Source organism: Oreochromis aureus, linkage group 2 (genome assembly GCF_013358895.1).
Source record: "Oreochromis aureus strain Israel breed Guangdong linkage group 2, ZZ_aureus, whole genome shotgun sequence".
Classification (NCBI taxonomy): Eukaryota; Metazoa; Chordata; class Actinopteri; order Cichliformes; family Cichlidae; genus Oreochromis; species Oreochromis aureus.
In genome coordinates, this window is record NC_052943.1 from 5,340,770 (window position 1) to 5,358,133 (window position 17,364).

The 17,364-nt window shown below is 44.1% G+C and overlaps 1 protein-coding gene across 1 annotated transcript in view; it reads right to left on the reverse strand.

Moving 5' to 3' along the window:
* Positions 1–1,288: 1,288 nt before the first annotated feature.
* efnb1 (ephrin-B1) overlaps positions 1,289–17,364 on the reverse strand; it is a 57,804-nt gene continuing 41,728 nt past the window's right edge. The window contains exons 3-5 of the mRNA XM_031733365.2: positions 12,094–12,186; positions 6,638–6,748; positions 1,289–4,404 (exon numbers count right to left, since the gene is read on the reverse strand). Coding sequence (XP_031589225.1) covers positions 4,013–4,404; positions 6,638–6,748; positions 12,094–12,186 — 596 coding nt within the window. The 3' untranslated portion in view covers positions 1,289–4,012. The remainder of the gene's footprint in view (positions 4,405–6,637; positions 6,749–12,093; positions 12,187–17,364) is intronic.

Consider the following 17,364-nt stretch of genomic DNA (forward strand, 5'->3'; position numbering starts at 1 on the left):
ACTGGTTTGTGCTCCCACCATGTACGAAGGTGGTCAGTGGGAAGGCAAATTAAATCTTTTGCCCACATTCATAAGGCTTTGAAGAAGGGGGGATGAGAAAATGAAAAGAAAAACATCACTCCAGACCAAGTTCCATGGGAAAAATTTTATTTATCAATATGCGGTAGTTTCCAAACTGGTGGAACGTTATTTCCATTGTAGCTGGTGCCAACAGGTTATGCTGAGAAGCTGCAGAAAAAAAAAGTGAACGGCAAGATGAAATAAAAAACAAAAAACAAAAACTCGACAGCTGTGATTCAAACAAAGGGAAACGAATGCAACAGGTTCTGCTTACACATGCACATTGAAAAATAATACTGTGGCTTTGAACAATAGCAGAAATCAACCTACAGTGAGGCTCATGCCACGAGCGACCAACATCCTTGTGCTAAATTGGGAAGGGAGTGATGACAAAGGAGAGGGGCGGAGGGAGGGAAAGAGAAGGAGAGAGCATCTTTAAAACAAAGGACCGCCTGGGAGATAATGAGTGGTGTAAACCAGATGATTTATTGGTGAGCGCAGTACGGCCACACACTCATACATGGCCTCCTTTTCTCCTCCTTTCTCTCCCTCTCTCTACATCTCTCTCTCTTTCTCAGTCTGGCCTGACAGACTTATTAAAACTGAGGAAAGATTCATCTTTGCGGGCCCAGAGTGTTTTACATCTTGTAATGGAGTGGAAGGTGCAGGTAACTCAAAGGCAGTGGAATAACACAGTCTTCATATGCAGAGTTAAGTGCCGTCTCCAACAGGGAAGGGCCTTATCACTCACAGCTTCAGCGTGACGCATCCTTTTCAAAGCCACTCTGTGACAAAGCTTCAGTCCTGAACAGCTTCTAGTACAATTTGTGTTTAATGGCAATGTAAAAAAAAATAAAATAAAAATCTGAACCCCATTTTTTTTCTTTTTAAAACACATGTGGTAACAAAGAGTTTTCTTTATTTTGACAATACTGGACAAAGCTGCACAAAAAAGGCAGCTCATGTGAACTTTTGCAATATTAACTCTAAAGGAAAAAGTAAATAAAAACATGTTGCAGAGACCAAAAAAAAAAAAAAAAAAATGCAAGGATTCATACAAAACACACTTTAAAAAGACAGCTATTTACAAACATCCTCCATTACAAAAATCTAATCTTAATTTTTTTGTCCTCGTGAGCAGTGTTCAGGTGAAATTACATCTTAAATCGGGCTCTATCCATATATTTACATTTACTGTTTTATACCCCGCCCACCCCGCCCACCCCCCCCAAAAAAACAAAAAAAACTTGAATAACATTAAGTGGTTTACTAGAATGAATGAAAATGAGATATGGGTTTGTGGTAATTTGGTAATGACTCCCTAAGCTGGTGTAGGTGAACGGATGCGCGGCGATCCGAAACAAAAATATTTGATCTAGATGTGTTTCGCAGAGGGCCGCTGAGGGCTGCATGCTGAGTTAAAACACAGGACCACAAAAGCACAAGCAGCTGTTTAGGTTGTTAACTCTGAGGTTAACGACACGCACAAAAAAAAAAAAAGCCACTGGAGTCTTCCCAGAGTCTTCAAGCTGGGCTGCCTTTTAACTCAGCAGTGTCTGTCGGTGGATGGCAACAGTATGTGGCAGCGGATGATGGGTGTCTCTACCGGTGGATAAACATTAACCGGCAGCCTGACCGTTTGACTGGAGACAAACCTGGACCCGTCAGTCTTGGTGTGTTTGTGTGTGTGTGTGTGCGCGCGCACATGTGCGTCAAACGTCAGCTCATGTCTGCGTGCCGAGGAATGGCTGTCCTTATCTGCTCCCCTCTCCTCTCGCACATCATTAACCGGGACTGCGGCACTCTGTACTTTGGCAGCCACACTGTTTGGAGCACCTACTTCCACGTTCTCCCCCCCCCCTCCCAAAAAAAACCCAGGTCTGTTCAGAGGCTGGACCACAGAAGGGTACACTTACACACACTCACACATGTGCGCATACGTACAGAAAAAAACTGCAAATATAAGCACAAATAAGCTTCACACATATGAGCACCTACACGTTCAGCAGCGAGCCTCTGCGTGCACACACACATCCAGCCGCAGTAAATCCTGTTCCCGCTGCCCTGGGCTGTGTGATAGCTGGTCTGCAGTGTCCTCGCTGGCTGAGCACCTTGACTGTGGAATAATTTGCGCGGCATTTTTATTCACAGCACAACTGGTGAGAGGATGGGGGGGGTGGACGCTAAAAAAGCTACCTCCGCCTCACCCGTCACCCCCTCGTTCCCACCGCCATCACCCTCGCAGGTTAAAGCCAAGTCACAGGAACATTTTCTCTTCTAGCCGCCGCTCTCACTCTCCCTGCTCCCCGGCTGGTGAGTGTGGGCATGGAGATGGCACACAGATTAGTCACACGCTGGCGACACCACTAACTGTGCACTCCACTGACTCATCCACAGATGGCAGCCAATTGGCATCTGATAATACTGTAGCTCTGTGTTCAACTGTAGCTCTCCATCCAACTTATATATAGGGCATCCTACCTATGTAGGCCAGCCAATCAGTGCCAGCCTACGCCCACCTTGCCCAGGCAGCGAGCACGAAATTGTTTGATGCTTACACTGTGGCTCCAAAAGCTAGAATAAACAAATATCAACCTGCCTGCTGTCTTAAAAACAATCGCCCTGAAAGCTCATCAGACACAGTAAAGATCAGTGCCAACTGGAGCACTGAAAGGGTTTTGCAAGAGCTCGGGCTTGTCTCTCTGCAGGCGCGTCGTTCTGTCTGTGTGTGTCATTTTTGAAGCTTGCAACAGTAACCTAGTGTTCTACCTCTAAGCCAATAAGGCTTCTCAGATACCAAACGGGTCTGGACATGTCCAAACACACTAACGGAAGACACACCCTGGTAAAACACACACATACACACAGAGAAGTCGTAATGGTAAAGCTCATATCGGGCCAGCAGAGATAGGAGTATTCCTGGAAACACACATACACACATAGACACACCTTGACATCAGCAGTCCAGGTCAAGGTATTTCCTTACGGGGAAGGAAAGGAAGAAAAGAAAAAAAATGGGAGCAGTGGATGATATGGGTGATGAGAAGATGGAGCAATAATGGCGCTCTATGTAACTCTATACATTGTGCACTTGTAGGAAAAGTCTAACAAAATACAACTGCTTTGTGAACTGAATCGGGGTTCAAGGAAATCCTCCATCAAAAATAGTAAGGCAAACATCAGAGGTGCGAAGGGAGAGGAACACATTATTTCACACACTGTGTCTGATACCTGAGCTATCTGGAGAGTTTCCTGGCCCAGCACGGAGCCCCGACTAACACACACGCGCGTGCACACATGCACAGAAATGCACGCATACACACACACACACACACACACACACACACACAAACACACACACGTTTGTTTTGTAGTTTGTTTTTTTCCAACACTTGCACACAAACTGCAGGCCGAGCGGTGTTCGGGCCTGCGTCTGCCTGCTCCTGCCTTAGTGTGCTAGGGTGGTGTGTTTAATTGGGTGTAGAGCAGACTTTGGGGAACTGAGATAAGTTATATCCCGTCCCTACAAAGGGACAGCGAATGATGAAGTTTGAGTTCCATCTGTTGGTGTCTCCCCCCGCAACCCCACCCTCCTCGCGGTCAGAACACAGCTGGGAGAACGGTACGGGAGGTGGGAGGTGAGGCAAAGTGTGGGGGAAGAGGAGGAGGAGGGAAGAAGGTGGGGATTGTCAGGCAAGCCAAACAAACAGAATAAACCTCTCTGTCTCTCATCCGTCAGCTCCTAACCCCGCTGGTTACTGGTCAGTGCACGGTTCTCCAGATTTGTGCAGCAGGTGGTAGAAATAACACGGGCTTGAAGAAACATCAAGTTCCCCGAAAATGCAAAAGGAAAGTGTCCTTCCCACGAACATAAGTCAAGCGCTCCTCTCTTTTTTCCTTCTCTCTCTCTCTTTCTATCTCCTGACCGCGACGCCGGCTGCGCAAAAGCGCGTCAGACTTTGTAGTAGATGTTGGCGGGGCTCTGCGGCGGCATCTCCTGGACGATGTAGACCGGGTGGCCATAGTCGCCGCTCACCTTCTCATAGTGAGGGCAGTAGTTGTTCTCTGTCCGCAGCGGAATGATGATGTCGCTAGGCTCCGTCCCAGCCGTGCCCCCCGGCAGCTTGGGGTTGGACAGGGTGCTGAGGGACAGCGCGGAGGGGCGGGGCTGCGAGTGGGCGTTTTTCCTGGCTCGCTTGCGCATCTTAATGAGGAGGATGACGAGGAGGAGGATGAGCAGGAGGAAGATGATGCAGCCGACCCCGATGACGGAGAAAAGGGCCGCTTTGGACCTGAGGATGCCCTCTGAATCTGAAGACCCGGACTGGTCCTGATTCATGTGGTCTAGAAAACACACATAAAAAGAGAAAAAGGGGGTTTAGGGAGTGTATAAAAAATTATTACCGCGGAAAGAAGGTCAGGAAAATGGAGAATATTGTAATTTATACTTTTTCCTGTCTGACTTCTTGGAGAAAAAGAACGACAAGTCTTCTTATCTTTTTTGGGGGGGCCCATATTTCTGCTATTTCACATTTGGCATTTGTGAGATTTATTAATCAAAAAGATCAAATGCATACATCAGAAACCTGCTTGTCATGCGCTCTGCAGAGTTGCATTTGGCCATGTGTAAAGAATATGTGGTGGTGGTTGTGTGCTTTCCATTCGGGGGGGAGGTGCAAAGCTATCGCCTCTTGTTGCTTCACTCATTTGGTGGCTGGAATCGGTCTAATCGCACTATATTCAGAAGTGGGGGTGTGGGGGTAACAGTGTGCAAAGAAAATATTAATAAAAGCATCAAGCTTATTCTGTTTTCCTTTATTTTGGTGGTAAATAAGGCTGAGCACCCCCCACCACCACCACTGTAATTTTCATATAGTCCCTTAGAGACAGCAGACCATTTACAGTAAGCCCGTCCTGTCGTGTGCACATCTTGCAGTCTGAATCGACTGCGAGCACTGCTCAGTTTGTTGTTTGCTCAACATGACTAACAGCCCCATTGATGTAATCTAATTGAATCAGCTCAATCAAGAATAGGCCTCTAATGAAATCTGTAGTCGTCACTCAACATAACAAAGATTCCGGCTATGATAGGATTTGTGCCTGGGCAAGTCGTACGACATGTCAAGGTTTATATGGCAAAGGCCAAATGAGATATGGAAAAAAATGAGGAAGGCATATCTGAGCATCTGATTTTATTTTATCCCTTTGTTTAAGGGGTTTGGGGTGGAGGGGGAGACAGGGTTGGTTGTTACTGGTTGGAAAAGAGAATGACTGGCTCCTCCGGTGACTGAAATATGAGAAGAACCAAATCTGTTTTCCATGTATGCACGCAGCTGCTGCCAAAGAGCAGCACTCGCCCCTCTCCCAGCACCACCTCTTTACTGTCCGTGACCCCCGCACAGGCACACAAAAGTCTCATAACTCCAGAGACTGCCATCCCCGCTTAATGACTGTGTCTCCGCAATCATCTGGCCACTCCTGGACTTAACCATTTAGCGAAGGAGGGGCTGGCTCCGCTTTTGTTTTCAAACTTTTTTTCATGCCTTATCGCAACCAAATGACATCAAGGAAAGCTACCGGTTCTGGCCTTATCAGCGAAATCAGAAACTGGAGGAATTTTCTACACTCTGGTCGCTGGAGAAAGCTGGAAAAAGAGGCTGTCAGAAATGTCATTCCTGAAATATCAGCCCCTCAAACCGCATTGCCTCGTCCTTCATTCCGCCCTCCACTTCTTCACTTGACATAATCACTGATCTAACAATGGCAGACAGGCAAAAGCCCAGGTATGGGGAAAAGTGGCATTAGGAAATCTTTTTATAGAGCAACTAGTGTCAAATAAGCAATTATTAAATGAGGACAGCTTATCACATTGGGACAGGCAGAACAGTCTGTACTTGGAGGAAGTTTGTAGCATCGAAAGTTGTGGAGTAAGTCAAAAAGTTAGCACGGGGAGTGATCAAAAAAAGAAAAAGAAAGCGGTCCCTCCTGTGGGAAGCAGCTATGAAAGGTGCTGGTAAAAACAGGAAACAAGGAGGGCCCAGAGCATCCGAGGAGGCTCATGTGACTTCTTCAATTATCGCTGCCTCTAATCTTCATTTATCTGCAATTCTAATGAGGTTTAAAAAGATATATAATAAAAAAAGTGTGTCTTTGAGTCTCCTTGGGTGCAGTACACCCTGTGTGTACAGTATGAATAAGTAAAGTGAGCTGTATTTGTTTAAGGTGGCGTTTCATGTTGTTGGACTGCACCTGTACTTTTGGGTAGTTTTATTACCTGTGATTTTACAAGTATGTTAGCATGCTGACCCCCAAAAATCAAAGGACTGCTGGAGGGGTGAAAAATCCATATGAGAGAATTCAGACTTCATTTTTTGCTTTCTCTTTTGAGGCTAAATGTGACTAATTATGAAGAAGAAGCCTGGAGGCTGTGAATATTCTCTCCCTCTCTAATTTTTTTTCTTTTACATTTCACAAACCTTTATTTTACTAAAATATTTGCACTCGAGAAACTAGAAAGCATTTTTTAATGAAGTGTTAAGCTGCAGTTTATGGTAATAATGTCAGTCAGTCTGCTCACCAGTGTTTCCTGGTATCTCTGCTCCCGGCCGATCCTGGTCAGGCAGACTGGGACTGGACTCGGGTATGGTGTTGTCTGGAACCTCCGGCACGGCGGGGTTTGCATTTGGAACTGTAGGAAACAAAACACACACAGACACAAAAAAAAACTTAGCCTTGGCGAGCTGCATATGCTGAATTACAATGACTTGTTCTCTGCGACGCCACGGATTACTTTTATTATCTTTTGATATATCTTTTGTGTTGGGAGAAGGTTATCTTTGCGTGTGTTGAAAGTGTTTCACAGGCAAAGATGAAAGCACAAAAAGAGGAAGGACAACTTAGCGAGCGTCTGTGAAACACGCCAATATCCCTGTCCTGCTGTAAAAAAACAAAAAAAACGAGCTCACATCTACATCAGCAGCTCCTTCAGCAAACACTCAGACAGCCATTTCCAACACTGACACATTCATGAGAGCGTAGGAGACAGACACACACACACCGCCGTGCGCACACACCAATGCACACACCTACAATATACTTACAATACACTTAGGCATGGCAGAATGAGGGTAAAGTAGTTATATATTAACTTTTTATTGTTTTACATTATTCATCATGTTAAAAGGCCATAATATGCCTTATTTATTGCTTTGGCTTTAACTCTGCCAGAAAGAGGCAGACTTCTGAGGAGAAGAGAAGGACAGGAAAGAAAATGGGGGAGACGAGGAGAGGAAGGGATTGCATAAGCTTTGAGGTGAGGCGCAAAGGAAAGAGACAGTTTATCTCTCTGTCTGTTGTGATCTCAGCCAACACACTTTGAAGTCTTTGTGCAGTAAACACTGGTGGGTCCACAGCGTGGTTTTTACAAGGGCAGGGTCGGCAGACAGAAGACAGTTATAAGCTATTACCGTAGCCAGCCAGATGGATGCCACAGTACACTATCAGATGCTTCTTCTCTATCAGGCCTTATCTGCATCTGCCCAAAGGGCTGTTCAAGGGGCGTGTGTGCGAAATAGAGAGGAGGGCGTGTGAGGAGGCAATTTACATTCGAGTCCCCCATGGCAAGTTTCTGTGTGTGAGTGTGTGTGTGAGTGAAAAGAGCCTTTCAGTCTAGGAGTGTACTTCCTATTTCCACCCCAGCTTGGCCAAATCTCAAGTAGAGAATGATCAGCGAGGGGAGTGCAGGGGGAGGTGGTGGTTTTGGGGGGGGCGTCTGGCAGATATGATAGAAGAAAAAGGAAGACAAAGGAGGAAAGAAACATGACAGCGTTAATTCGTTTTCTTCTTCTTCTGTTTTTTTTGGAGCATAAACCGCACTGTTCCCCCATATTCTCCATGTCCACACCACCCCATCGCTCCTTACTGATTGCAGCGGTGGTGAACCTTAGGTGTGAGCTGTTGTGCGCTGTCAATAATTGATGAGGAAAGACAGGAGTGAGAAGTGGGAACATTCACGCATGGCAGAGGATATGAGAGGACACAGTGATCTGATTCACTCCATGAATATAGCCACAACACTGTGTCAACCACTGAGCATGTGCAGGGAGTGTTCTAATGTTCTGACCCATTTTTCGAGCGTGTACTGCTGACATTTCCCTTAGCTATGCAGACAGCAACTACCTCAGAACTGCCAACCCACCAGAAGGAGGAGGAAGGTGGGGGACGAGGAGGAGAAAGTGAGTGAGTGAGGGAGACAATGATGGAGCGATAGAAGGGAAAGACAGATTTTGCTGGGGAGAGAAGAAGAGAGGGAGAGAAAACATGAGGGGGAGATGCGATCGAGGCGGTGAGTCAACACATTTCTAATGAGCACATGAGTGACACGAGTGTAGCGGAGGGGATAAGAGCGTGCTGAACAGCAGCGTACGTATAAAAAATAGACTTCCTGCTTCCCCTCAAACGCCCCCCTCCAATCAGCTTCTCTTCTTTTTGAAGACAAAGGAAAGAATGCGAGGCATTTAAAAAACAATTAAATATCAATGTGTCAGAGACGGATGACTCGACGTGACTCTGCCCAGACGTGTTGTCACAGTGAAATGGAAATTCAATGCAAATGTAGCATTAGAAGAATGTGCACATTTCTCACAGTGGAGTGAGTCACCAAAATACAATCGTGGTGAAAGTGCAAAAGGAGTACAAGGGGACATATGGGAAGATCTTGGGGATCTGGCAAGAGGAGGAGCTGGCATTCGAGCTACAGATACGCAGGGAATGTGAAGCAAACAGTCAAACACGGCAGCATCTGGGGTCAGAAGCAAGCAGAGCCCAGGTTTTAGCGTTTGCTAAAGCAAAGCCTTATGTGACTGCAGAAGATAAGAGTATAGGAGTGTAAATAAGGCCGGCTTTCTGTAATGATTAGTCCACTGAAGATTTTAAAGTTGAGTCATTTAAATGTCAAGATACTGCAGAAATTACATTTAACCATGGAGTAGATCAATCTCTGAGCCAAATGTATTCAATTTGTGTATTAATTTAAAAAGTGATTTCTTTAGTAATTTAATTCCAAGTCCATGAATTTATGTTAAAGCCTGTCGATGTGGATAAAGTGGTGTGTTATTAGCTGAATATACTCCAAAAAGTATTCAGCGATAATAATTGTTCACTGGATTACAGTATAGATATATATATCAGGCCTTATTTACACACATATACATACATACATACATACATATATATATATATATATACATATATGTATGTATATACATACACACACACACACACACACACACACACACACGAGCTAACCGCTCTAACCCGTTGACGCCGCATTAATGCAGTTATGGCGTTAACGTCATTTTAACGAGATTAACGCTGACAGCACTAATATAGATATATAGATATAGATATATCTCTATCAGATAGATAGATGGATAGATAGATAGAGATTTTATATTTGACTTATTTCACCACTTTCTAACATTTTTATACAAAAGTCTCACTGTTTTACAAATGGCAACATCTGGCTTTAGTGAAAAAAGAATAATAATGTGAAAAAGTACACAGCAGCAAAATCAAAGTTCCTGTCAACGCTCTAATTTCTCGAGGACCTTCTTCAAATAGTTACTGGGTTGGACGGGAACATTATACATCAAAAGTTCCGCCCGCAGAAATAGATTTAAAAGTAGTAGCAGCAGGGCCAACAGCATCTTTTCTATCAAGGTTTTTAGGGCACATTGATTGTGAGTGACAGCTCGCTATGGACCATTTTGGGAAATGAGCGCATGGGTCTGGCGAAGTTGAGGAACAGCCAGGAGGTACAGGAACACACTCCAGCTGAGACAAACTTTCCTCGAACTTTCCTCCAAAAGGACATTTCCTTTCAACTTTGATTAACGTTAAACGATGAAACTGTTTCCCCCCCAGTTAATAGCGTGGCGTAAAACCCCGCACTCATGCATCCGTGTTGTCATTCTGCAAGGGGATTGCAATCCCAGGCTATTGGATGCTCAAATTGACCTACATGGAAAGGCTGTCTCCTTGTGAGATGGCTGTGGGTATTTTTCACTGTATCTGCTGAATTTGTTCCCACTCAGACCTCGCTAGCATCAGCAGCTTGTTAGCTTCTATTCTCTCTCTCTCTCTCTTTCTCCGACTGCCAGGATACGCTGCTGTCATCTCACAAGCCAGAATTCAAATATCTGCACACAAATTTGCAGACACACACACACACACACTGGAGATTTCTCAGCGAGACTGAGCGAGTTTATTTTTGACGGGATGTTGGGATCGAGCTTTTAAGCTGGAATCAGATCACTGTGGCAGGCAGATGTTCCTCTCAGATGGTGGTTAGTGTCTCTTTTGGTCAAAACAACCAAACTGAGGATTGGGGAAATGTTTACAAAGTAACACATCTGTGTACTGTAGTCTGTCAAACTCAGGATATGGATGTCCACATATCAAGTAAAACTGCGTATAAAAGTGAAATGTATGATGCAAACCAAATGTTGCGACCAAAGATATCCAAACAAAGTGAGCTTGTTTACTTCTAGCATTTTTAGATGACTTGCCCTGACCATGCACTTACATACCAATTTCAAACACATTTTCGTTCTGTGATTACTGTATAAGAATCACAGCCGAGGAACATCAGAGGCCTTTTTTTACAATTTGGAACTGGAGTCATTCCTCATAGATGTTTCTCATTTGGTTGTTATTCCTCCGGGATCTCATTTTCCACACTGTGCAAAAACTGTTTGTGGATATTTAAGATGTATTCAAAACTAGCGTACGAGTGTAGAGATGAGCTAATGGATAAAATCAACCATTAGGGTATATGTAACTTTATATGGTAATGAAAATCTATATTGAGGTAGTGCTTTCTTTCTTTTTTTTTGCTCTGTTCAACTGAAAATGATGACGGGAATTCAATGGGTGGCAAATCAGGTCAGTGACGCACAAATCCTGAAAATTCAATAGTGTAATCTATAAAGTAGTCCTGGTTATTGATTTACAATATTGCCTGTAACTATGTAATGCAACACAGATATCAAAGGGGTAATAACTGCAGTATTTCAGCCCGTCCTAGAGGCCAAAATGAATCAATAGCTACTGATTTTAAAGTGATGCCTAAAACTGGAATTTATTTTTTTGCAATAATTAAAAGTTTTCTTAAATTGTGTTTAAAAAATATATAATTTTGTAACAATTAACTGAAAGCTACAAACGACTTCACATTTGTAGCATCCATAACAGCTCATCAAATAACTGATGAAATATAAGAAAATATAACACTTCTTCTGATAAAAGCCACAAGATATGAAAGAAAGTAACAAGTATCAAACAATTATTTCCAAGGTCAAGATTAATTCAAAGTTTAACATGTTTGAATGAAATTTGAAAACGAATGCAATTAACTTTCAGCATAACTGTAAACAATTTGTACTTAATTAGTCTAAATATCTTTTTTTAACTATTTGGTAAGTTTTTTGTTTATTTTAGAAAATTGTTCATATTGATGATCTGACCGTGTCTTCTTTTACAAATATATTTTTTCCTAAACTACCACAAAAAACTGCTTTAACTATACTATTTTGATTTTTTCTTAAATATTTTAGAATAATAAACGCAAAAAAATAATAACAGGCTAATATCAGATCATCTTTTCCTCATTATACACAGAAAAGTCCAAATCTAGTTTGTAAATGTTAATTTCATTCTATCTGTAGCAGCTCGTTTAGATGTCAACATTTTATCGAGTCCCATCATCGGCATGTCGCTCAACTCAATAAATTAGCTCCTGCCCTCAAAGAAGTCAAATAAAAAAAAAAAAGACAATAATATTAACCTTGGTAGCCAATCTATTTTCTAACGTAACTTAACAGCTCCGCAGAGCAGGTCTGGTCGGAGGCCGGAGGCAGTCGTGTCACACTAGTAACGCACGCCGTTAAATGAAAATGTCACACCAAAGTGAAACATGGCTTTGAGGCAGAAGCGCTGTATTGTGTTCTACATGTGAGGTGAGCGCACATTTACCTTGCCCGACTTTCATGATGACTTTCATGGCTCGGCTCTTGCACACGCCTCCCTCCCGGTTCTCGAGGCCCTCGACTGTACCGTTGGAGGTTGCTGGAGGGTAAGAAGGAGAAAGTGGGGGAAAAAAAGAGAGGGAGAGAGAATGAGAAGAAGTGGGAGGACGTTGATGGAGGGTAAAGAAGAGAAACGTGGGGGGTGGGGGGAAGAGAAGATGACACACCGGTTAATGAGCACGTCCATAACGCACAGAACTAATCAATATTTACGACAAGCACTGATTAGCTGTTCCAGTGATTAGCCGTTCTCATCCTCAATCAACCGCCGGCTTCTCTCAACGGTGTGTCTCATTAACACAATAAAATGAAGTCAAATGAATGGAACAACATTAGAGTCTACTGAGGGAGGTGGGTGCTGAGGTGAAGAGAAGAAACATGGTCAAACCTGTGTGTGTGTGTGTGTGTGTGTGTGTGTGTGTGTGTGTGTGTGTGTGTGTGTGTGTGTGTGTTTCTACTTGTGCATAGTTTAGCAGTGAGGCATGCCAGCAAGACTTCCAGCTGCTTGCCAACTCCTCCAGCAGCTTACTCCCTCTGAGCCACATGTGTCACTACTTGCTGGTAGTGCATCGAGCTAAATGCCTCCCTCAGTGTGTGTGTGTGTGTCCATTTATATATTGGTGCGTGTCAGCCTCTCTGCATTTGTTTCAAAGCGCACGCTCGTTCTCTAAGTTGAGCGAGGAGCTCAGGGTTGAGGGCTGTTTATTCAATGTCACATTCACTTCAGACACCGCGATACAATTGGCCGTCTATTTTAGGGCCCATGATAATGACCTAGGGAGACAGAGTGTGACTCTGACCTTAACACTGGGCAGCTAAGCACACGGCTGTATGCGTGCTCGAGTGTGTGTGTGTGTGGGCATGCGCCTGTGTGGGTGCATATGATGGCAGCTCTAATTTTGGAATTCCCCAAATGATCTCCATCTCCGCTTAGTCTGCCGTTTCAACTCACTCCCTTCCTCTGAAATGCTTTTGTTTCTCTTCCTCGCATTATCCGTCTTGCTCTCTCTTTCCCTGCTTTTTTCCCCTCCGCTCACTTCATTTAGGTTTTTTTTTAGTCTTCTTTTTTTATCAGCACTATCTGGCTCTACCCCTCCCCTTCCCTCCCTCTTAACTCAATGACCATCTCCCTGGGTGATTGCCTCAGATGGCACCCTCATTATGATGAGATAGTCTTGGAGAGGCTGCTTATCTAATGATGACACAAAGAGAAGCAGACTTGGCAACAGGCAGGGGAGTTGGGTGGGTCCAAACAATGCACTACAAACACGGCTGGCACGGTGCATCAGTGTTTCTACACGCATTCCCCTGCTAGAAACTGATGTTCTATCGCTCTGTGTTGAAATTTGGCTCCGGAGCTACGTAAAAGCTCATCTAGCTGATTCATGTCCCGTCACTCCTAAGTGTTATTAATGTTGACATTTTGTTGCCCTGTGGGATTTCAGCTTTGTGCTTCGGCAAAATTGAAGAAAACCAAATAATGAATTGCACTAATATTATGCTACATTATCAGATCGCACTCAAGAGTCGGCGACAAATTTACAACGAGAACCACAACATTTTGTCAGCGTGGCCGGAGAACTCGATAATTTGCGAGAATGATTGTGATAACATCATGTCAGGGGCTCTTTGGCAAAATCCCCCTCGCTGTAGACTCAACACGACTGAGTGAACCGGACACCGAAATATATACGAGGGGGCCAGAGGAGCCCGGTGCTGCGCAGGATCAGGAAAAAAATGAAGAGAGCGAGAGAGACTTGAAATTTACGTGGGGCATTAATGTGAAAGAACACTCATGACTAAGTGAGTCTTATGATTTATGTAAAGTCTACGCAGGGACCGTGTCTCTTCTAAAGGGAACATTCAAAGACAGTGAGGTGAACAGGCCTGTTTCCAGTCTTGAAGGCGCACACCCGTCTCCCAGCCCCCAAATGGCCCAGACGCTGCCACAAGTGCTAACCTCATCCTGCCATTTTCCACCCAATTTCTTCTCTTCTTTCAATTTTTAAATTTCCAGGGCAAGGTTATACAAAAAAATGAGCTCTTTGAAGATCAAGCTCAAAGGCGCTTGAATAATCTGACTAACAGTGAGCTTCATGCTATGAATTTTATATCCTCTCCAGGAGAGCAAATCTACTCAGTGTTAACTTACTCCTGTCATCTAAATTAACTATTCCTTCAGGCTGGCTGAACGGGCCTGTGCAATACTGATGTGGCATAATGATAAGTTGCCCCTCTGGGGCCTCTGTTTAGCCAAACAACTGAGACTGAAAACAGAGCAGGATTTATAAAGAGATGATTGCTTTATATGTTGTTTGCATTCAGGCCATTTAAAAGTCAAATAATTCAGGCCTTTACTGTACCAGTGGAAATTCATAATCCGATTAAATGTGTCCAATTTTAACCACATTTCCTTATGTGAATCATTTTTAAGTATTATTCAAGATGGAAATCAACTAAAGAGACAACTGCTGAGCGCATTTAAAAACCTGCACTAAATCTCGAAACTCGCACACCGTTAAGAACCGTGCATTCCTGTGTTGCTCGATATCTGTGCATTCACATCTATCATGTCAAAGATCAGAGGAGGAAAAAAAAAAACTGCCAGCCATGTTTCTCAGAACCCCTAACCTTACTCTGCAAATAAAGACATACTGCCAGCTTCCTCCTCTTTAAATCTAAAAGCCTTTCGCTCATTCTATCGCTTCTTCCTCTCACTCAATTTGTCCTCCCCTCTTTAACCCTCCCTCTCTTTCGTTTCATCCCTCGCATACTGACGTTAATCCAAATCTGGATTTCCAGATATTAAAAGGCCGACGATCGTGTCGCGTTTTGGAAAGAGGAAACTGGGGAATTGGGTCTTCCCGTGTGTCTCGGGCAGAGATAAAAACACATGGGGATAAAGGAACGACAGCATGAAGAACAAAGAAACTCCCAGTCTGCTGCTAATGATTTGGGGGAACAAACTGTTTCAGAGTGCAGCGGTTCAGAATACAGAAAGAGCTGGTCATTGCATGAAGGAATGTTGCTTTTTTTAATAAAGCCGTCGGCTCCAAAGAATGGCTTTTGTATGATTTAAGGCCCTCTTTGTGGGTGTGGATCACTGGCCACAGAGTGACTAGTGGGGGGAACAAAAGATCTACAGCTGCTGAAGTCATAAGAGAAACCAGGTGCCAAATGTTGATGTTGGGAAATATCGACAGCGCGAATGTATCGGCCAAGGAGAAGCCTTACGGGGGGAAAAATTTAAAAAAGAGCTGGCCTGGAAGAAAGGCTCCCGTTCCAACGCTACACACGTACCACTACTGCACACATTACCTAAAGCATAACCCATTAACATGCATATGTGAATGTAGGCGCTTGCAAATACACCAGTGCACACAGACTTCACAAGGACATTCAGGGTAAAGTGGAAGGGCTGCTCCCCGAGGTGCTCTGAAGAGAAGAGTGGGAGAAGTGTGAGAGGCGCACCACTGACTGGCCAAGACAACACGAGCTAAGGCTAGAGTGCGATGCGGTGGTCTATATTTATTCTCAGGTCTGCTAAATGAGGTCACTCAGGTGGTCCTGCTGAATACATTCCCCATCTCCATCATGAATCATCTGCTGCTTATTATTCCTGTCCAGCCCGGGGGGGGGGGGCTTGCTTTCATACAGCGCAATGGGCTGTGTGTCCGCGAGTGTGCGTACAGTGCTGTATGTGTCTATGCATGCAACATCTGCCCAAAGCACCAAACCAGGGGATGGATAGAGCCCATGTGACAGACAGAGAGCAGGTTGTTTAATGAGAAAGTGGATGAGAGGTGACATTCATTGGCTACCTTTCACACACACCACCGACAACACCACCCACCCCCCCACTTCCATTCTCTACAGCATTCAGACTTCCACTTAGACGAGCTGAGCAGGCACTGGGTAGTCACAGTAACCATCAGTAATAATGTCTATATTTTCCCAAAAAAAAGCTAAATACATAAACAGGCACAACCACAATCTGATCATTTACACTTAGCATCAAGGAAAAACACCAGCACAAAGAGCTTTTTCATCCATTTGAGGCAAAAGCAGGGAGCTAACGCAGCTGTGGCAGGTATGAGTGTCCGCATCAAACAGAGCGTCACAGCAGAAATGGCTATTTCTCATACCTGCGACTTTCCTATCTCAGCTTTTGTTTACATTACCGAACCAGAATCAAAGTGGTGAGAAGGAAAAGAGGGCCTATTTGCACAAAATATTTCACTCCTGAATAAGCACAGAGAGGGTTAGATTAGGTTTATGCGCCTGATTCCAGAGATAACCCACCCCAGCAGATCTGGCATGCATGCAAGAATGCATGTGCACACACACACACACACACACACACACACTTTTCCACAGACACAAACACAAAGTGAGGTTGGCAGACTGGAAATAATACTGGGGGATCTAGATGTTTGCACTTTGAACCTTTTCTAATCCTTAGTATTAGGGCATGGCTAAAGCCTGATTATGGTGGAATGAAATGGATCTAAATAGATGTCCCAACCCATCAGCCTTCCATTTCTTTGTCCTAGAAATAGAAATGGAAATAAGTAATCAACCTCCAACCTCTCACTGGCCGACTCTCCCACGTAGCCTCCTCCGCAGGTTTGGCACCAGCAAAGAAAATTCATTCAGACTTTTCATATCATCTCCGATGAATTAGGTGCTCTCTCAGCCTGGCCGAGGCTTTTTTTTTTATTCCCATGTTTCTTTTCAGTAATAAAACCTGGCAGACAATATAAAATAGTCATATCTTCAACGCTAGTCCCGCGCATTTTTTATGCCATTTTGGAAATTCAATATTGAATTTAGGTTAGAATGAATGTGGTTTTGAGTAATGAGGGTGGACACAGATGATTTTCTCATCTTCACGTTCAACAGTTATTCTCCTTCTTCTTCCTCCTCTTTTTTTTACAATTTACTCTTGCAAGCATCACCGTGCACCAGTTCTGGCATTACCACGTGCTGTCTGCTCTCAGGAGCCACTTTGCTGAGGGTACAGAGAGCAGGTAGCGGCAGCGTTAGAGACGAGGTTTAAGGCTGGTTAGCGGCCCAGTGCACACAACTGTTGCTCAGCTCACTGCTTCAATATACAGCCAGAGGGGGAGCTCCTCTCCTGTGCCCTGATTAGAATGCTCTCTCTCTCTCTCTCTCTCTCTCTCTCACACACACACACATACACACACACACATGCACA